The sequence below is a fragment of the Dendropsophus ebraccatus genome, chromosome 11, assembly GCF_027789765.1.
Source record: "Dendropsophus ebraccatus isolate aDenEbr1 chromosome 11, aDenEbr1.pat, whole genome shotgun sequence".
In the NCBI taxonomy this organism is placed as follows: Eukaryota; Metazoa; Chordata; class Amphibia; order Anura; family Hylidae; genus Dendropsophus; species Dendropsophus ebraccatus.
In genome coordinates, this window is record NC_091464.1 from 40,098,630 (window position 1) to 40,121,547 (window position 22,918).

Consider the following 22,918-nt stretch of genomic DNA (forward strand, 5'->3'; position numbering starts at 1 on the left):
TATTGTCCTAAAGACCAACTTTTAAACTTGCAGCCCTGTGTCAAATTGACGTGGCCTAGAGTGTCTGTGCCCTAGGCTTGCACCGCCACTTCTTCCCTCCTCCCCGCCCTCTTCACCATTAGGAATGCCCTAGGTAGGATTTCTCCTTTTCATCACTTATCTGAACACTGCACATGTGCTGGATAGTTAAGGCACATGTGCAGAGTTTAGACAAGTGATGGATAGGAGAAATCCTGCCTGAGGTATTTCTAATGATGAAGAGGGCAGGGAGGAGGGACAGAGAGGTGTCGCAAGCCTAGGGCACAGATACTCTAGGTGTCAGGAATGTGCCTTTGCGCTCCTTTGTTTGGGGTGTGCAGTGCAGGGCTGTGTTTTATCTGTTCAGCCACACCCGCCTTGCCTCTTAGCCTCTGGCAAGGATAGGGTTACTGTGTTCCTTTCAAGCTGATTCCTGCGGCTTAGCAGTCTTGTGTTCCCTTGAGTGGCAGGTGCCTCTGCCAGTTAGGGTGTTTGCTATCTGAGCGCTGGTCCAATGGGGATCTGGACCGCGCTCCTTCATCTCATAGACAGTCTGTGTGGTCGGCAGCAAGTCGCTGACTATTAGTGTATACTCAGCTAAACGTTCTGTCTGTTTCTGGTAATTCTGCTCTGACCTTTGCCTGTTTATTCTCCTGTCTAGTCTGCCACCTGCCCTGACCTATTTTGCCTGTCCCCGACTATTCGACTGTTTAACGATTGTGTGCTTTTGTTGCCCGCTGTTACCAACCCGGACTATTGACTTTGGCTTATTGTGTTTGTTTGTCTGCCTCCGTTTTGTGTTCCACCTTAGCAGTAAAGGAACTGTCACCGTGGTCGCCCGCAGTCGCCTAGGGCTGTCTTGAGGCAAGTAGGTAGGGACAGAGAGTGGGTCCAGCTTAGGGCTAACACTAACACTAGGCTAACACTAACACTAGGCCACACCAATTTGACACAGGGTTGCAAGTTTAAAAAATTCTGAAAATGGAATTGGGTGGTTTTGGCAGCAAGCACATGAATTTCTGCAATTCAAATGAACTGGCCAGCTTCAGAAATTTCTACCACTGCTGCCCCGTGTAAATATATTCTAAAAGAACAGATTCATTTGATGGAATTTTTTTTTAGAGAATACACTGCCAAAGTATTATACATGATTTGGCTGTGAAGTCTCATTTTCATTTAGAGGCAATTGTGAATCGATTTATTTGGATTGGATTTTTAATAGCAACTCTGAGATCTAATAGCTGCATCCTAGAATTGTACAGCAGCAGTGCTGTGTATTACAGTGGTGCCTTGCTAAAAGGAGTATACTGGTGTACTGACAGTAATTACAGCGATATGCATATTCTCAGCCGTATACTTCCCATAGAATGCACTGGGTGGCGCTCCTGTTACTTCTCATAGCTGAGCAGAAGGTACACACTGGCAATGGACATTAATAGGCTGCTTGGTATTTATTGTATTGTCCAGCTTTCATTTGTTTTCTTCTTTGCAAATATTACTTCATTAAGCTCTTTTAGATTGTCTTAGAATAGTGTAAGTATTATGAATAGAACTTCCTTCCATATAGACTAATATAAGTATTATGAATAGCACTTCCTTCCATATAGTATAGTATGAGTATTATGAATAGAACTTCCTTCCATATAGAATAGTATAAGTATTATGAATAGCACTTCCTTCCATATAGTATAGTATAAGTATTATGAATAGAACTTCCGTCCATATAGTATAGTATGAGTATTATGAATAGAACTTCCTTCCATATAGAATAGTATAAGTATTATGAATATAACTTCCTTCCATATAATATAATATAGTATGAGTATTATGAACAGAACTTCCTCCCATATAGAATAATAAAAGTATTATGAACAGAACTTCCTTCTATATAGAATAATATAAGTATTATGAATAGAACTTCCTTCCATATAGTATAGTATAAGTATTATGAATAGAACTTCCTTCCATATAGTATAGTATAAGTATTATGAATAGAACTTCCTTCCATATAGTATAGTATTAGTATTATGAACAGAACTTTCTCCGATATAGAATAATATAAGTTTTATGAATGGCACTTCCTTCCATTTAGACTAATATAAGTATTATAACAAACACCAGAGCTTTGCTGAACGACCCTACCGGGTCTTCTATCCAGACGCTCAGAAATGTTTTACTAAACTAAATAGTCCCCAAAAAAACAACACATGAGCCACACAAGTAATTTTAGAGAAGTATGTCACAAAATATATTCATTTTTTTTAACCACATATACTGTACAACATGATTGTGATTATAAAACATGAAGGCAAGACAAACAACACAGCAGGGGGGGAAAGATTGCATGGTATGTATAAGTAAAAATCTATCCAACACACACTTTGACCAAGTGCAATCTACTTTGTGCTAAATTGAAAAGTTTCAGGGGCAAAATGTGTGTAAATTACGTCCAATGTATTCCAACCAAAATAGCAAAACAGAGGAGAAAATACAAATGAATGGATAGCAGTCTAGATAAAATAACCTAGTAAAGTGCAAATGCAAAATACACACGGAGAAACACTAAATGTAGCTAGGCATGTAAAAAGTTTTTTCAAAACCTAATAGCCTAATAACCTAATAAAACCAGAAATAGCTAGAAAATGGACAAACTGGTATGAAAGTACAGAGAAACCGTGCAGCTCTCTTACCCAAGAAACACTCAGTTGAAACAAGCCAAAGGGGGCTGGTAAGTTTGGTTTTGTAAGATGGGAATATCTCTTTAAGTCACTAGCAGCAAATCATCCCCTTATATACCATAGTTACCAGGGATCACATTATGTTAAAAGGAGAGGGAGGAGTTTCCTCTGTCACCCAGTTGTCATCCAGTCCATTAATCTCCAAGTAAACTGTATATACACTTAGGAGGGGATTTATCATGCTACCTATGCAGCAGAGCCAGCAAAAAAAAAAAAAAAGTTGCAAAATATTTTTCCAAATATTTTGTAACTTTTTGTTATCTACACCACTTTGCACCAGGGAGGACATGAGGCACAACATAGCGTAAATTGTTGCTGTATTCAACACCAACTCTGAGCTTTCATAGATTTTAGTGATGGAATACAGCAGCTGCAACAATGCACCAGCATTTATGTAGTGGAATGTGCCTATACATATGCAGCATGCCTGTGAGCCGGCATGAGACACCAGTCTTGATAAACCCCCCTTCCCCACTTTGAATTTCTTGAGTTCTAAATATTTTCTCTGCTGTAGCACATCGGTTCTATCCTTCATCTTCCAGATAATCATATTCCTATATTTGCTTCTTTAGGATTTAGAATGTTCTATCACATTAAGTCTACCTATGGCTACTATTACACCATCTCACTAGTCATTTGAAACAAATCTTGGCATTTTAGTCACATAATTTTTTTTCCATGTGACTATAGGTGATAATACAATTTTTATAAAGCACTTAATCAGTTTGTGTACCATAGAAATGCATAGGATCCATCCAGTTATCCAGCATGATCTGAAAACTTACTAAACAAAACTGCCCGAAAATGTTTTTAGAACTATAACAGTCATCAATGATGAAGGGCTCTACTCTATATCACTATACTGACATAGAAAAGAAAAAGTAACAGCAAACAGAGCTTTATTACCTCATACAAAAGGGCGCTGGTTGACCTCAGGGAGATCAACCAAAACACCGCAGAGACACCATCACGTGTCTCAACGTCAGTGTATTCTAGAACATTGCCCCCTGGAAAATTAAATATGCAAAAGAACACTGCAGAGACACCATCACGTGTCTCGACGTCAGTGAACTAGCCAGACCTTCCTCCGGGAAGGAACAATCAAACCAAGGAATGTCTCCAATTAAGGAAACCACCTAAGCAAGGTATCCATCAACAGACAGCTGTTTTGGGGTTTTTGCCCCTCATCAGTGTGGAGTAGGTTTCTGGCTAGTGGGAGCAATGACTAGTAAGTGTATGACCTCATGGCACATACACAACAGCAACGTTTCTACCTACATGGTCTTTTTCAAGGTCGAAACGTTGCTGTTGTGTATGTGCCATGAGGTAATAAAGCACTTTTTGCTTTTTGCACTATAATTGCCTGGATGCTGTTACTTTTTCTTTTCTATGGACTACGGAACATGTAACTTTGCTTCATCCAATTATTTGTTTTCTTTTTGGGTTTTTTTAGTTCAATTTTTGAACGTTTTAGGAGTGCTGTGGCATTTTTGTACTATACTGACATATTCATAACAGACATATTCGCCAGCGATAAACTTTGATGTTGAATTTTTTAGCTAATGTTTGCCCATTGGGAGAACCATTAAAAAATAATCTAGTCATATACATTATAAACATTTTTAATGTCCAGCTCCATCTATTCCTGTAAATTAATCAGCAAATTTCAGTTTTTGATCTTTGTGTTCAAAGTCAGTCTTTAAGCCTCCAAAGATATGATAAATCTAGTTTTTAAATGGATATCTACAATTTAAGCCATATATTAAATGTGGATAGATTTTTTCAAGGGACTTCAAACTGCTTGGGAATTTAATGTAATGTAATGGTTTTTGCTTTATTTGGTTTAAAAATGTTTCTTTTCCATCTAAAACTTTTGACCATAACATCATAATAGCTCATTACAGAATCTTTTAAATGAAAAGAAAAATATGTTTTAAAGCACCTCATACATACTGTCTAGTGCATCTTTGGAGCATGCTGCATCTTAAGCCATTCACCTCCATTCTTTTTTTTTTTTAACTGAAATCATGCTCCACCCCCCCCCCTTATTAAGACATAAAGAGTCTCTAAAAAGTAAAAAAATAAATAAATAAAATAAATGTGTAAATAAATAAATAAATAAAATAAATAAATGTGGTACAAGTCATGTAAAAGTTTTTGTTTGTTTTTCCATGCAAATTGCCCTAGAATTTAGTTGCATTTGCAATAGTATATCCAGGCCTATGTGATGATCAAAAAAAAAAAAACATCAACAATATTAGATCTGGGAAAATTGCACAATGCTCGGCAAAGGATAATTATGATGTAGTATTCTATACTATACTGCTGATTATCGCTCTGTGTAATAGAGAGAATAATCGACTCATGAAACGATCATCGGCTGATCTTTTTTATAGGTCCAGACCTAAAATTTTTGTGGCGCAGGGTGCGCATCGCTATGTGTAATAGCGATGCATGGTTCACGGCTGATGATTGTAGTATAAAATAATAAAGTACTTACTTACCTTGCCCATGTCCCTCGGGCCTTCCCTGGTCACCGGGGAGCATGGTAAGATAAGTAAATATTTTATTATTTTACACTAAAGGCAAGGGCTGCACGGACATCGCTAACAATAATTGGCCTGTGTAATTGCTCAGTAAACAAGCGCTGATCTAGCAGATCAGTGCTCTTTTAAACTTTATGATCTGGTCATGTAATAGGACCCTAAAGCTCTCTGATATTTGAGTTATAGTATGTTTCTTATTAATAGTTTTAATAATCCAATTCATATGAACAGCCCTATGCAGAGCAGGTTCCCATTTCCCTTGTGTACTGTATATTATTATATATAGTACCAGGGGGGTGGAGTGTCTGCCGCACACGATTGCTGCGTCCGGCAGTCTCTGCACAGTGAGGGTTGATTGCTGTCACCACTCGCTCTGTTTCTAGTTTCTAGCACATTGAGTGATGATAGCAATGACCGCTCACTGTGCAGAGGCCGCCAGGCACAGCAATCATATCTGGCAACCTTCCCCCCCCCCCTACTACATATAAGAATATTCAGTACACAGGGAAACAAGACCCTGCTCTGCATATCGCTGCTTCAACAACACTTGAGCAGAGGACTGGCAGCTCCTGACATGTTGATGGCAGCAGAGGGGGTTATCCTTTACTGCTGCCACTCAGCAGAATTATATATGTACATGAAAAAAATGTTCATTTTTTAAAAACTACAAAGTAATATAACTTTTATAAAGTAATGTATTAAACATTAATTTTTGGACTTCTTTCTTGATCGGGCTGTAATGGGTATAACAAGTTAGGTAATAGTGTTCCCATTTATAGCTACTGATAGAGGCTACTGTTGAAGCTTCTACACCCGATCCTGTTCCATTGACTTGCTTGTTTCTGTATGAATTACTCGTTTAGTAGTTAAATGTCTAGTCTGTGAAGTCTACATTGTGTGAACTGCTAATCACAATGTTATGTAAATGTGATGCTGTAATGTTTAGATGATCAGGTAATGTGGGTTTGTTTTATGCTGCCAAAGGATTTTCCACTATCAGAATATATAAAGCGTGCATTTACATAATTACCAAATGGATTTCTGATCTTGCATTTCCATGTTTTATTTAACCCATTAATGAATGTATTAGGAAACGTTCTTGGCTGTTAGGATCCTACAAATGTGCATTATTTTAGCTCTTGGGGATAATGAAAGAATAATACTGGTATGAAATACATGTTAACATTAGAAAGCTAAAGATAAAACCAGTTTTTTTTTCTAAATTCAGAAACGTTTTTTATTTTTATAAATGTAAAAAATGTTATTCCACGATATTTTATTTATATGTGTCCTTTTCAAGAAAATGTAATATTCCACATTAAAAATGCATGACAGACCCACAATGGTGTTTTTTATTTTACTGAAATTCCTATTGTTATGTCAAATTTAAGATAAATAGTCATTCTAAATGTAGTTGTGCTGTATATTTTTTGGTTTCAATTCTCATTCAAGTTTTTTTTTTCTCCTTTTATTTATTTATTTATTTTTTTTGCAATAATGGCTGACAATGGGCTTTTTTCTTTCAACTGTCTAGAACTAAATTTTAGCGGGATTGACCTTGCAACTTTTTAAATTCCGCTTGCAATTTTGCCATGTTAAGTAGACTATACATTTATACTGAACAATGGCTGGGCAAGACAGATTAACACAGAGTCTTGCTTACACAGGCAGCTTTAGGGCTCATTTTCTTTTTTAGGTGCAGTTAATTGTATTTTATTTTATTTTTTGCCAACATTTTAGAGTACATGGGATGTTTCAATTGCTTTTTTCTGTTACTTACATTACTCCATTTGCTCCAGAGCAGGTGTAGATTTCTGCCATGATTTGCACCTGTTTCTAGATGTAAATCATGATAAATTAGGCATGGCAGGGGGCCACCCTAGCCTCCCCGGCTTGCTGCACCCCAATGGGCTGAGCGGACCATATGCCACGGAAAAGGCAGAGGCAATAAACATGCCCCATTGTTGTCAGCACTGGTCCCCTTAGACCCAAAAGCATGGCCGAGAAAATGTCTCCCCGAACTAACACATTTCTGCAATGCCTGATTTCATGTATAGGTTCTCTAACCCTTTAGTACAGTCCATCCTGATGTAAGAGACATACTTAAGAAAACATCATGCCTGCCCTTATGTTATGCTGCCCTCTGTGAAGGCTTCATAACCTGACAGGTTCCCTTTAAAGTTTCTATGAGAAATGTCAGAGCAGTTACATAACACGATAACAGCTGAGAAACCCTCTACAACTATCTAATTTCAGAAAATGCCTTTCGGTTTTTAAAATTTTTAAATTCTAAAAATATTTACCCGTTTAATTTTGAATACTAAAAGTGCTGCAAATTATTTCCAATGTAATAGTCATCAAATCTGTGGCACATCTCAAATTTGTTCCATAAATGGTTTGGATTGTGCCGTTTCCTGGGTTGTATAGTGCTAACACCAGCTGCTATAAACAAATTACTGTATGAAGTTGAATCCAAATTAGAGAGATAACAATGAAACACTAGAGTGAAATGTTTGTTTTTAAATACAATTCTGAATTTTAAGCCTCATTAAGATTAGTTAAGCAGATTAAGAGATGCCATGATTTTATACCCAGCAAAGAGCTAAACTCTCCCGTAGTAATTTTCTTTCCACTGATGACAGGGAATTACCAGGAACCTGTAACCTCTTCCCGGCTTGGCATGATGGGTATTAGATGCATGCCAAATCATTCTAGCCTGCTCAGTTACAGCCAATGACACATGAACTAAATGAAGATGGTAGTTTAAATATAATTTCATTTAGGCTGGGATCACACTACGTATATTTCAGTCAGTATTGCAACCAAAACAAGGAGTGGGTTAAAAACACAGAAAGGATCTGTTCACACAATGGTGAAACTGAGTGAATGGCCGCCATATAACGGTAAATAACGGCCATTATTTCAATATAACAGCCGTTGTTTTAAAATAACAGCAAATATTTGCCATTAAATGGCGGCCATCCACTCAATTTCAGCATTATGTGAACAGATCCTTTCTGTGTTTTTAATCCACTCCTGGTTTTGGTTGCAATACTGACTGAAAAATACATATACTGACTGAAATATACGTAGTGTGAACCCAGCTGTGAACAGTTTAAGACCATAATTGTCATAACAGCAATGTACCACTATCTATATATAAAATTGGACCAAACAATGCAAAAATCAACTGGTTTCAAACAGTTATTTAGATTTGTAATTGACTTATATTTAAAAAAACCTTAAGTTCTCCCATACTTATCAGCTGTTGTATGTCCTGCAGGAAATGTTTTCTTTTCGTGTCAGGAACTGTCCAGAGCAGGAGAGGATTTCTATAGGAATTTGCTGCTGCTCTGGACAGTTCCAGTCTCGAGATGTTAGCAGAGAGCACTCTGTCAGACTGAAAAGAAAACAATGTTTCCTGCAGGACATACAGCAGCTGATAAGTATGGGAAGACTTGAGATTTTTTTAAATAGAAGTAAGTTAACTGTCTCCCGCCGCCCCACAGTTAATTAATGTCGCTGCAGCCTATGCTCGACGCTGCAGCGACACAGGCGCAGGAGTGTCAGTGATAGTCAGGGACCCGCTGCAACTCTCAGCACCGGAGCCATGCTGAGAGTTAACCCTATAGATACTGCGGTCATCGCGACTGCAGCATCTATAGGGCTCCAGACAGAGAAATCTCCCTCTACAGAGTGAGAATTCTTTGTCCGCTGTCCATCAGGGCTCAGCAAAGTCATTGCAGAGTCTCGATGGTAGCCATGGAAAGATTGTAACAGCGTCAGGAGACAGCGGAGAGGGGGCAAACACGGGGATATCAGTTTATGGGATTATTATGATCCCATAAACCGATGTTCTAAAACGACCTGGGCATTGAGGAATCAAGGACCCCAGGTTGTGAAAGAGTTAAACATCTTTATAACTTTGTGAAACCAGTTGATTTGAAAGAAAAATATTTTCGCTGGGTAACCCCTTAAAGTGGATGACTGATAAACTAAAACTAAAATTAACATTATTTCTATACATTTTGGTAATAGTTCTTGTTGTTTGATGTGTATTTAGCGAAACACATTTGTAAGACCCCTGCTTATTGTTACTACAGTGCCCCTTTTCTCGTTTTTTTATTTAAGTATTTGGTTGACTTTTTTGTTATAATTTTTTATATGACTTTGTTTTATACTGCTACAGTATAATTTGTTCAGTGAAACTTACATTTATAAAACTTACAGGTACTTCACCATAGGGCTCAAAGCCGTACCAGCAGGTTGCAGATGGGACAACAATGGCGGCATACTGTGAATGCTGCAATAGTGACATTTCCAGCAGAGTTAAAGAGCATTTCTCCTAGAATAAAAAAAGATAATTCCTGGAAATATGATTCACTAAGTCTTGCTCTTCCACTCTGCCATTTCAGAGTTGGCCTCCTACACAGGTAACAGATGTTGAATTTCCAAAGGTCACAACAACCATTATTGGCATCTATTATAGCGCCTGCAGGTGTTATTATACATCTTGCCACAGACAATGAATGCCATATAAATCAGTATTGTCATACACCACCCCTGTATTCATTCAGTCCTACTGCTCAGCCTGTAAAAGTCTTCATTTAAATTTTTTCATGAAGTTGGGGTCAACATGGTCAGGAATATAAGTCCACTCTATTAGGGGGGTTTGCAAAAAAAAAAGTTCTTAGCTGAAAAATAAATTAGGGAATATAAAGCTTTTATTATATTTTACATTATATATATATATATATATATATATATATATATATATATATATTACTATGTGATGTCCTGGTACCCATGTCCCAGCAACAAAAGTATGATTTTGTTGTGTGGCTGAGGAATCACCTTCAAAGTGAATCTGTATATCATGAGTTAACCTTCGTACACTCACACTGCTTATATGTGCGTGGTAATACTGCTCTTTATTACCACTACTAGTGGGTCACATGTCTAAGGAAGCTTGGTCACATGACCTTCTCTTAGAGCTGTTCTTGCCCTGAGAGGCAGAATCATCTACACATAATAGCACATATAGCTGTGTAAGGACTTTTCAGCAAACACTTAACTTTTTGTGGACTTTCAGAATCAAGGCCATATTACATGAAGCGATTATCGGACATATTTGGCCGATTTATCGTCCATTTTGACGCTTTATGTAATAAAAGGCAATGATTAGCCGACATGCACGATGTTGGCGTATTGTTGTCTTTCATTGTCTTTCAACATGTTGAAAGAGAAATGACCTGGAGAGCAACAATGGAGCGACCGCAGCAGATAGCCTCTATCTCCTATGGGTCCCCCCCCCCCCCCCGCACTTGCCCGCTTGCTGTCGGCGTGTGTAATATCTGTTACTATTTTTAGACTGTATTTTTTATTTTATTTCAGAACTGGAAAAATAACCATAACAAATATTCTGCAACACCCTAAAAAAATCTAAATATTCAAATATTGTACATACATTTTTAAATATATTTTTTAATACAAAAAAGTGATTGTTGAGAATTTGTAAGTTTAATGTTTTTTTTTGCCAATATTTAAAAACACAAAAAAAATCCTGAAATATTATTTTAGCAGTCTGATTCTTTTTTTCTACTGTACATGACTTCAGTGCTAAGCAAAGAGCAATAAATCAATGTACCTAGATGATTTATGCTGAATAATAAAAACAAACAGCAGAAAGGAACATACTTTCAAAGAAAAGCAAGCCGAATTAATCTTCATAATTAAATGGATAGTGGAATTGCTATTAAAATTTAATTCAATGCTAGTTCTTAGTCAGATGTAATTGTATTAAAATTATGAGTCTGGACTTAAATGTCAATGTGCATAGCGCAGACTATCTCAAACAATAAGAGAACATTGTTTATTATTCCCTTTTGTTTGTTCACTGCAGACATGGCAAGAAACGTGTTACTCAGTTATAAGCCAATACGTCAGTTTGCTTGTACAGAATCTTCTATTTAGTGCCAAATATCTTAACAGACCTGCCTTGAACAACATTAATGCAAAGCACAATGTTAAATCTTATTTTTTTTCCCCGGGGTTCCTTTATTTTATGCACTAAGCATTAGTCATCTCTTGGTTGTAATTTTTGAGAAACCAGTTACAGCTCAATGCTCATAAGACGTAAGCATATCCAAAGCACTAGGAACTTCTGGCTTCACAGTCAACAGTTGAACCAACAATTATACTACATGTGAAATTGGTAATGTGTTGAAAGATATTTTACAACATTGCAATTCAACCATTAAAAGTCAAAAGATTGCACTGCATAGCAATAGGGGTAATGACGGGCTACACAGATAAAACCATTGTCTTGCACTACTATAAACTGTTTTGCATCAGCCGAATAAACAGGCAGAGCAGGGAGTGAGCAACACCCCCCCCTCATACACATACTCAGGGACAGTAGGTTGTGTTCAGTTCAGGCTTGTTGTCTAGGTGCAGGCTTGCAAAATCTAATGTTATTCGTATTGTGCTGTAGGCCTCTGAACTGAGCTGCTTTTATCTTGGTGAGTATCACAATTTTATATTTTTTTAAGTCAAAAGCCTCCAGTAATGTGCGGGAACGTTGAGGTAGGCAGCTTAACCACTTCATGACCAAGGTCGTTGGTGCAATGATGTCTGGGTCAAATTAATCCAATGTTCCTCCCCGCCTTCTAAGAGCCATAGCACTTTTATTTTTTCACCTACCGGGGTGGTTGGGGTGTCTCATATTGGTGTAAAAGTATAATTTGGATTGCTTTTTATGAATTTTTTCCTGATATATAAATTATAATATAAAAATCAGCAATCCAGATGTTTTTTGTTTTTTTCCCCGCTTACGCTGTTTACCATGCGGGAACAATAATGTTATATTTTAATAGAGCCGATAACATATTTACATATAATTTTTTTATAATGGGCACAGAAGCATTTTAAACTTTTTATTTGTCGGGGTTTGTAAGGTTTTTTTTTAAATACTTTAAAAACTTTTATTTTTTTGATTAAACTTTTTTTTACGCTTATATTTTCCTGCTAAACATGCAATCATTAGATTGTATATACTGATCTATGCTATGCCATAGATCAGGGTCCCGATCAGTCAGTGACAGGGGCTTAACCTGTCACTGAATTTCTAAAATGCAGCGATCACTATAGATCACAGCATTTAAGGGGTTAATGAGAGGCGGCTTCGGGATTGCAGCTGCCTGTCATTATCTCCGGCCCCAACGACACTGACGTGTGCGGGACCGCTCTCACTGCTGCGGTTCCGCACACATCAAAAGCCCCTCAGTCAGGAACGTAGATATATATAAATGCTGCTGCATGGGGCATCTGCAACAGGAACGTATATAAACGCATTTTGGATGTGAAAGGGGTTAACTATATGTGGCACTAAAGGGACATTATTATGGCCTATTGAGTAGCATTTGTAGCAAAATTAAATCTAATACTATATAGCAGCACGGAGTCAGGTTTTTAATTCTTTCCTTTTGGCTGTAATAAAATAAATGTTAACTTTAAAAAATGGTTAAGTGTATAGAGATTATGTACATTGAAACAGTTGGGAAAGGGTAATCTGTAACCTTTATGGTAAGTGGCTATAAATAGTAATATCCTTATCGACCTGCCAGCTGTTAGGGTAGCAAGTATTACTGAGCTATTACTATGATAGTGTCATCACGCTTGCCTATGCCATGCTGCTTACAAAGCAGAAGAGGCCTGAAAAATGAGCTTCTCTTTTCATTGTGGGAATGGGGTTAGATGTGTAGTAGTATTTTGGTATATATAAGCGGCACTCTTACTGTTTGGAACTCTGACATATGCAGTTAATCTGCAAATAGGTCACTATGGTGGACTTTCTTGATGTGGGGTTATAAACTATTAGGGGGCCACTAAAGTGGCACAATTACAGTGTAGGGACACTATTACTGTGTTTGGGTAACACTGGCTGGGCGATGCTCTTATAGAGGAAGCAGGATGAGAGGTTTATGGTAAGGAATAGGTAGGCTGCTAAAAAGGCACGGCGCCAGAGATGTCTAGGTAGTCGTAGCAGAGCAAAGGCTTCATGGAGATCTAGGGCAGAAAAAAGTGAATGACTAATGAGAATGCAGATGTGCTAGCATGTGCCATCACATTAGAACCAATGGGCTTCAACCTCTGGGACCCCCAATTTTTGTAAGAATAAAGGAAAATACTGCAGAAGATTCTGAGGTGGTGGGGGCTAGGGGTCAGTTCCTCACCATTCATAAATATTTATCATGTGTATAAATATCTGAATATCTCTATTAATTGGAGGCTGTGCACAGTATCACAGAGGAGGCAGCTGTTTTTCTCAACGAAAACTGGCAAACACATCCTCCTCTGGGCAAAGACTTCTATACTGTATCTCCTCTATTGTTTGTCCTAGCACTGGGAGAGAACACTTAAAAACTACTACTATAAGCATTTTGTTGTAACCTTCCCCTTTGGCAAAATTCTTGAGAAAATGTTCAGATACATTTTTGGGAGAGGCAACTCTGTTAGGCCCACTGTCATGTAGAGAAGTCTAACTCAAGGTGTCTGCATCCCATTGAATGGGAATTGCCAAACAAGGTTGAAGGAACTGACCCAAAAAATTTTGTTATTTTTTTTAGAATTATATTTTTATATAATAATAATAATAATAATAATAATAATAATAATAATAATAATAATAATAATATTTGTGTAACTTTTTTGTTACTACTACCAAATATGTATGCCAGTATTTAATATTTATATACTTTAAGTTGTGGTAACTATTATGATGTTACAACTCACATGACCACTAGTTGCATTTGTAACCTTCTATGACCAGCATAGTTGGTCATATAATGACAGTGAAGTCTTGACAGCTTTTAGAACAGTCCCAATTGTCATGGTTTCCACTTGTCATGGTCTTCCTTTTGTTTATCATAGTGACTCTAACAATATCACTTTTGTAAGCTAAACAAAATAACAAAAGTATGATGGTGAGTCTAAAGCCTAGAATAAGTATTACTGTGTCCACATAAGTTTTAAATAAAAAGTAGTTACCAAAATGTATCGATTCAACAGTAAAAATGCTATGTTTCGGTACCTCTGTGGTGCCACTAAGGTACAGATTTGTAATGGCTTCACTGCTGCATGAATACATTTTGGTCATTTGCTTGACAAGAACTGTTGTGTTGCCTAATTAAAAACTTCTTTAGCTACCACTGTAAGCTAAATATAAAGAAACTGCTGATATAAATGTGAACTAGCCCTAAGTGTGTACAGTAATTTTAGTAATTAATTCCCTGTGTTGGACTTGGAAAGTATTTTTTGGGGTCTGTATAAAATTTATGCAAGTCCAATTATATTGTTTGTATTATTAATTGTCAATCCAACCCTATGCAGTAATAAAATCATTAACCTTATTTAGCATTGAATTTAATATGTCACCTCATTCCGGGAGATAGGGAAGATAGGGAACAAACCTTGCATCTCTAGATGAAATGCATGTTATCATTGTTCATGCTTGCAATGTCAGCAATAATATCCAATAGGTGATCAATCATGATGAAAAATCAGTTGCAAAAGGCGCTGTCTTCTGTTGGAACATTGACATCCAGTTATAGTAGGCACCACATTATTGTGCCAGATTTTGGCCCCACTAGAGCACATTCTGTTACAGTGGTGATGGCCTATATGAATGACATGGGATTGCCCTCTCTTGGGCTAGGTGGTTACTTTATAGGCACAATATGAAGAATGTAGATCATTCCAAGGCTTCCACATAACTGACCACAACCAGATTTTTAAGCACTTGCAGCAAAGGATCCAACATAAAACACAAATGTATTTTTTTTTTTTGTTGCCCAGTTAACATAACTATTTCTCACTAATGGATTTTAAATCAAACATCTACTTCAGAAAATCATGTAATGCCATATTTTTATTTACAATTATATATATATATATATATATATATATATATATAATGCACAATAATATATTATAAGTAAAATTTATAATAATTGCCATTTATTGTTCATACTGATATTTAGACTGGCGTATACATTGTATTGAAATGAGGCAATGCAGCAGTTTTCCCATCTAATCCCTATGACATGTCTGGCTAAATTTTGATTTGCTGCACCTAGAATGATGAAGCAATTGTTCCCAGTGTTGCTGAGCACCGCATTAGGCTGCAATGGGCCACTCCATGCCGTTTTATTTATTACCTGTCACAATGCACCCAGATGTTACAATGCAGAGAAAATTGTAAGAGCTCATCTTTCATACTAGTTCAGCATCAGACATTCACAACTCCAACTACTCAATGACTATTCACTTATAATGGTCTGTTTCTGTAAAATGGAATGGATTAGGTATCTAAATAATGCAGGAAAATACCACAAATTTACAGTATAATCATTTACATAAAATAAGATGCAGCAGAGCTAAAGTTGTTAATGTAGCTGAGAAATTTGTCATTTAACAGAAGTTTATAATACAGCTTTTTTCAGTTTCCTTCTATTAGGAATTATTAGGATGGATCCAAACCAGCATGGCTTTATTGCGGGCCGATCATGTCAGACTAATCTCATTGATTTCTTTGATTATGTCACAAAAGTGCTGGATGAAGGTGGTGCTGTGGATATCGCCTATCTGGACTTCAGCAAAGTCTTAGATACAGTTCCCCATAAAGAGCTGATACAGAAGTTGGTGAGAATTGGACTTAATCCCTGGATAGTTCAGTGGATTTGTGGTTGGCTGAAGGATAGATATCAGAGGGTTGTCATTAATGGTGTATATTCTGAGCAGAGACTGGTTACAAGTGGTGTGCCACAAGGGTCTGTTCTGGGTCCTATTCTTTTCAATATATTTGTAAGTGACATAAGAGAAGGGTTGGTAGGTAAAGTTTGTCTGTTTGCTGATGACACAAAAGTGTGCAATAGGGTCGATATTCCTGGAGGTGTCAGTAATATAGAAAATGATTTAGCTTTGCTAGATAAGTGGTCCAAATATTGAAAATTGAAGTTCAATATAAAATAATGCACTTGGGGAGGAGGAATCCTCTATCCGAGTATCACGTTGGCAGTTCTGAGTAAGGAAAGACTTCAGAAGAGGAGGATTTAGGGGTAGTGATTTCTGACAGCCTTAAAATGAGTCACCAGTGCAACCAGGCGGTGGGGAAAGCAAATCATATGCTGGTGTGTATAGCTAGAGGTATAACCAGTAGGAAGAGGGAGATTGTGATCCTGCTGTATAGAGCTCTGGTGAGGCCACATCTGGAATACTGTGTCCAGTTCTGGAGACATCACTGACAAAAACGTATTGATAAAATAGAACAGGTCCAAAGACGGGCTACAAAAATAGTGTAGGGTGTGAGGCATAAACCATATCAGGAAAGACTTAAGGATTTGAATCTGTATAGTCTAGAGGAAAAAGGGAAAGGAGGGACATGATTGAAACCTTTAGGTATGTTACAGGACTAAATAAGGTTCAGGGAGACTTGCTGAGCTCAAAAAAATACTGGAACTCCCATAAGTGTTGCTGGGCTTCTATAAAATACACACACACACACACACACACACACACACACACACACACACACACAGGTCCTGTGACAGCATAGAGGAGTACAGCACATGAGGAGACCAGGAACGTGGACAGGTAATGTAAACTGTTTGTTCAATCATCAGCCCTCGCCTACTCATTACTATTCGGCTAATTATCGCTCTGTGTAATAGGGCCCTAAGGATGACATAACTATCTTGTTCAAGTTTGAACCTGCCGGTAGTAAAGAGTAAGGAGAGTAAAGACCTATAAAGCCACAATCAGTATCTGGCTGATATCAGCATCTTCTATAACCAGGCCAAACAACTGCTAGTCTAGAAGGGTATACTTTCCTGCCCTATAATATTTTCAAAAATAAACTTTTTGAAACTATTATATACAAACACAACTAAAGGGTAGAGCATTTGGGTTCTGGATCTCCACAGTAACCCAGCTGATTTTCATACTGATCTTTGTGGACTTTTGTCATGTTTTTAAAAATAAAATTGTTTTTATGCTTTCCATTAATTTCAGTAGGAAGAAAAAAATCATAGAAACATAGACAAAGTAGAAAGAAGCTTTTATTCAGCATGAAAAAAAGTGAGTTATATAGACTAAGTCAAGGGGACACGTGAGAAGTTCATCAGTCAGGGTCTTGCTAATCAGGAGAAGTGCGTGGTAGTGTATTTCACTTCCCAATTTGCAACAATCTCTGACCAGATGGCTCCATTATAAGTTTATGGGCCACTGATGAGAGATGATTGATAAAGAGAAGTGAGGCACACTGCTCCCCACTGGTTCTCCTGATTGGACTGAGTGTCAGGGAGATCCTAACCATGTCCCTGTGACATGTAAAAAAAATAAACTTCTACCAATCATGTACAGTATATTTATTGTTTTGTTTAAACTTATTTCTACAAAGAGACACAAAGGAGAAGTTAGAGGAAATCTAGATTTAAAATTTTCTTTTATTTAAATATTTGCGTTTTTGTCTTATAAGTACAAAAACATATCACTGTTGTTTTCTTTATGCTTATCTATTGTACCTAACTATACTGTACCACACATAAGCTATATTTTACACGGTGAACGTGTTGACAATTTATTTATATATTTAAATGTATACACTTCCTATAGCAGAAAATAGATAGCACCCTGTCAGTAAACGCCGTACCGCTGCCTTTATTTGAGAAATATTGAGTAGGATATCCAGTAAAGTGCGTGCCAGCAACAGTGTTATAGGTTACAGACCATATAACTCCTGATTTAGTGTGAACGTGAAGTCGTATCTCTTCTCAATCTTATCACATAAAAGTATCTTCAATGAAGCCATAAGCAACCAAGCAATAATGTGTCAGCACATGTTTAACTGGCCTCACATTAACCTGTATGCAGCTAAAGGAGGAAATAAAAATTGATTGCTTACTTCATGAAATGCTGCATCAAATGTGGAGTAACTGCTGCAGCTCTTCCATCCTATCACTGTACCATGACATATTGCATAGCTAAGCTCTACCTGATAGATTTTATTAATGATTCCAATATATTTTGAGCAGTACTTGAACAAACTTTACAAAATCCTGCAAAACCTCAGATGATCGTTACTTCTGACAATATGCAGTCGTACCCTGCTATCAAAGTAGGAGATGAGATTGTGCAGGCATGAAATATCTCATACTTTGTTAATGCGAATGTACCATCACGTACATTGCTTTAAGTTTTTTATATGAATTGACCGGCGCCGGCGTGGGGATGTCGGTGCCGTAGTTTTTTTTTTTTTAACCACAGCCCGGTTCACGCCCATGGCGCCGGACTATTCCCGAGCCTGGCCTCCAGTGTGACGAAACCCCCTCCCCTCTGTGACGCAGCTCCATTGATTGTAATTGAGCCATGTCACAGAAGGGAAGGGCTTTGTCACACTAGGGACAGGCGGGCTCGCCTACAGTGCTTTAGGCCGGGACGGTGCCTGGAAATAAACCGGTCTATTCATATAAAAAACTTAAAGCGATGTACCTGATAATACATTTTTGTTAAGGGTAAGGTAAGGGTAGCTATTAATAACATTAAACTGGTATTAACATTTCTGTTGGTTTTGCTTTTTTAATAGTTAACATTTTTTTTCCCTTTCCACAGGCAAAAGCTGTGATGGCAAAAGTTGGGTATCCTGGATTTTTAATGAATGAAACCTATATCAATGAAGACATTAAAACAGTAAGTGAAATGCTGACATCAACCATTATCAAATTACTTTCTAAGGTCCCATTACAGCTTGTCTAGCCTGGCTTTGTTTTATGAAATAAAAAAAAAAGTCTCTAGAATATGCCGCAAATGTCCCATACAGGAGGTATGACACCACAAAAACCTACAGGGCTGGTTGTGGTGTTATTTTTTGCACCATGATGTCTAGATTTTATTAATATCATATTGGTGTACGGGGTTCACTGTGCGGGAACAATATATATATATATATATATATATATATATATATATATATATATATACATAAATATATACATACTAGTAATATATATATAATACTTTTATTTTTATAATGGGCAAGGAGGTATATTAAACTTTTATTGGGAGGGGGGTTTATAAGGTTTTTTAATACTTTTAAAAAAACTTTTTTTTACACTTCACATCATTATATTGCATATACTGATCTATGCTATGCCATAGCATAGCATAGATCAGTGTTATTGGTGATCTCTGCATAGAACCTGCCTGAGAGCAGACTCTATACATAGAACGTTGATCCGACAGGATGGAGGTAAGTGACTTACCTCTGCCCGTCGATACAATTGATCAGGACCCCCGCAGTATGGGGTCCCGATCACTCAGTGACAGGTGCTTGTCCTACACAACAGCAGTGCTTGGTGCTTGTCCTGTCACTGAGTGGCTTAAACACCGCGATCGCTATAGATAGTGGCGTTTAAGGGGTTAATGACAAGCAGCTGCGGGATCACAGCTGCCTGTTATTACCCTCGGTTCCCTGGACTCTGATGTGTGCGGGCTGCTCTTACTGCAGCGGTCCCGTACACATCAATCCCCTTGAAGTCAGGAACGTATGTGTACATTCCTACTGCATGGGGTATGTGCAGTAGGAACCTATATATACATGTTACTGACGTGAAGGGGTTAATTGTTTAATCATTTTTTGTACAGTAAAATAAACATAGTGCCCTTTTCTAATAAAATAGAATGTATATGAGGTTATACACCAAAGTATAGAGGCCCCTTAATCTTTTTCTAGCTAAATCTCCATTCTCACCACATTTTGAGCCTTTTGTCAACAGAAGACTAAATGCATCTCATTTTATTGACATTACGCCACCATCTTCTCCAATGCTTGTCACTACATGTCATCATATAGTAGGCACCATCATATAGTTTGCACTGCAGCCTGAGCTCCCATAGTTTCTATTGTTTGCATTATCCTTGACCGTGTATAATACTCCATGGACAGTCCATCCCCACAGATAGATAGCTACTTCCTTGACGTAATAAATGAATTGGATAATAATATGTGAGCATTATTCTAATCTGCATCCAGAATGGCGTACTGGATTCTCTTCATGTCATCTCTTTACTGTGTTCCTACAAGGTTGCTGGAAGAGCTCTGTTATACATGTGTAGGAGGATTTAGTCTTTCCTTATAACTAGTGTTACAAATGGTGAAAATATTGTCTGATCATTTATGTGCACTATTTCATGGATTCTTCCTCTTTATTATTCATGGGGATGTGCATTTTTACAGTGCAGAAGCAATTAAGATTTTCATATGGAAAAAAAACCCTAAAATTAATTAAGCATTATAATGGTGGAATATATTGAAAGCCATTACAGTATTTTCTAGACAGGGCTAAATAATATTTTATCTTAGTTTTACTTAACAAAAAAAATTAAATGCATTATGCTTTAAGTTCCTTTTAATTGATTGCAGGCAAAGTCAAGAGAATATTTAATGTTTATTTTACGAAGCGTTACTATGCCAGGGAACACCGTCACATAATGTGACTAAATACAATGTACAATCGCATAATGTGCCAAGCTGTGCATTTACTCTTTATTGTCCTTTCATAAATTCCTAGGACTGGCTGCATTATTACTGACTTTGAGAGATGTTCCTAAATTATTTTAAGTGGTGTACAACATAATGACATATGTTTTATAAGTATTATTATTATTATTTTTTTACTACTGTTTGTGCCAGTTGGGTTATACAACGGAGTGGGTGTTGTCTGGCCCACAGGCTGTATAAGGTCCACAAGACCATTAGTCCCAGCCTGCGGACCACCCCACCACAGTTTGCATACTTTAGTATATGTCTCCAATCTCATATAGAGGCATTCATTTTTTTTCTGCCAGCTTTAGGAATTCATGATAAAATAAAGCATGCAACAACAATATTATGGAGTTTGTATCGTCTATAGTACAGAGCCACAGGGGATCAGCATGGGACACCATACCGCCTTCTGCACATTCCACTGCCAAATGTTAGAAGTTTTTTTGGGTTCCCATTAAGAGTTTGACATATCATCACTATCTCTTTATATTATTCACACAGGAACTGTCTGATTAAGATCTGTTATTTCCTATGCAGTTATGGTATCCTGTGTTCTCTATCAGGGGAGGGGTAAGCCGCAGCTAGTGAGCTTGGACTGCAGCTTATCTTTCCCAAAATGAAGGAGTTGGGTGGTGATTTTCCATCATGTCCGACACCTATTTCCATCCACATCATCTGTCAGTAGTCGATTAGGAGAGCCCCACACACCTTACACTGTTGGTGTAAGGTATATGGGGACCTTTAGAATTTGGGGCTATCTTTCTTATTTGCAAAACTACAACTCTGAAGGCTGTCCAGGCATGATAGGAGTTGTAGTTTTGCAAATTAACGCGTTCCAGCAATGGCTGGAGCGCCAAAGGTTCCCCATCCCTGGTGTAAAGTGAAACTGGCTTTGTTGCCCCTAGCAACCAATCAGATTCCACCTTTCATTTTCCAGAGTCTGTGAGGAATGAAAAGTGAAATCTGATTGGTTGCTAGGGGCAACTGAGCCAGTTTCACTTTACACCATGGGGGAGATTTATCAAACATGGTGTAAAGTGAAACTGGCTTTGTTGCCCCTAGCAACCAATCAGATTCCACCTTTCATTTTCTAAAGAATCTTTAAGGAATGAAAGGTGGAATCTGATTGGTTGCTAGGGCAACTGAGCCAGTTTCACTTTACACCATGTTTAATAAATCTCCCCCCATGTTTTAAAAATCTCTCAATGTTTCAGAACCTGTTCTATTTATGGTGAGGGAAAAAAATGCAAATAAAGATAATTCATGTTGTGACAGACAACATATATTAGAAAGCTGTGTAGTCATATAATAATTAATCTTTTTGACATAACCACAAACCCCTATTTTATTGTACATATACTGGTCATTCATAGAAGGTTAGAGAGGGAAATTATGTATATGATATTGCATTTTTAATGCTCATTTAAAGTGCATGTGTGGGAGTCCTCATTTATAGTGCATGCTTTTATGACATTTTTCTAATGATAATAAGATGTGTTAGATGTTCTCCATCTGAACATTGTGTATGCCAAGGTTAAAAGGATAAATCATGCCAATGCTCTTACACCTGAAATGTCCCCCTTCTATTTATTATCAAGAACAGAGCTTAAAAAAGAAAACCCTAGCTCAGCACCGAGCCAATAAACTGGCTCTAATAAATTACTCAAGCCCTCTGCCTTGTGAGGATCTGATATAAATGACACTTAGTGTAGACAGAACTCTTGAAGATAAACCAGATAAGCAATTAATCCATAACAAGTCAGAAGAATTAAATGTAACCTTTATTTTTATCAATAAAACAAACTGAAGCTTGAGGAGAAGAATCAATCTTGGGGAATATGATGAACTATGTGCTTGGTTGGTACATAATTCACCAAGGAACCTGGTAGCCCAGCCCGAGTAGGAGGCGAAAAACATGGGAATTGCCCTGTCTTATTTGTGTTAAGATAATCTACGACCTGATTGTAGCTACAGTTTTTTTTAATTCAACAATTCTGATTGTATTTTCCTAATAC

At 37.4% G+C, this 22,918-nt stretch overlaps 1 protein-coding gene across 1 annotated transcript in view; it reads left to right on the top strand.

Annotated features, from left to right (window-relative positions):
• Positions 1–22,918, top strand: part of PHEX (phosphate regulating endopeptidase X-linked) — a 164,402-nt gene that overhangs the window by 101,411 nt on the left and 40,073 nt on the right. Inside the window, exon 13 of the mRNA XM_069944443.1 lies at positions 18,971–19,048. Within this exon, the coding sequence (XP_069800544.1) occupies positions 18,971–19,048 (78 nt within the window). The remainder of the gene's footprint in view (positions 1–18,970; positions 19,049–22,918) is intronic.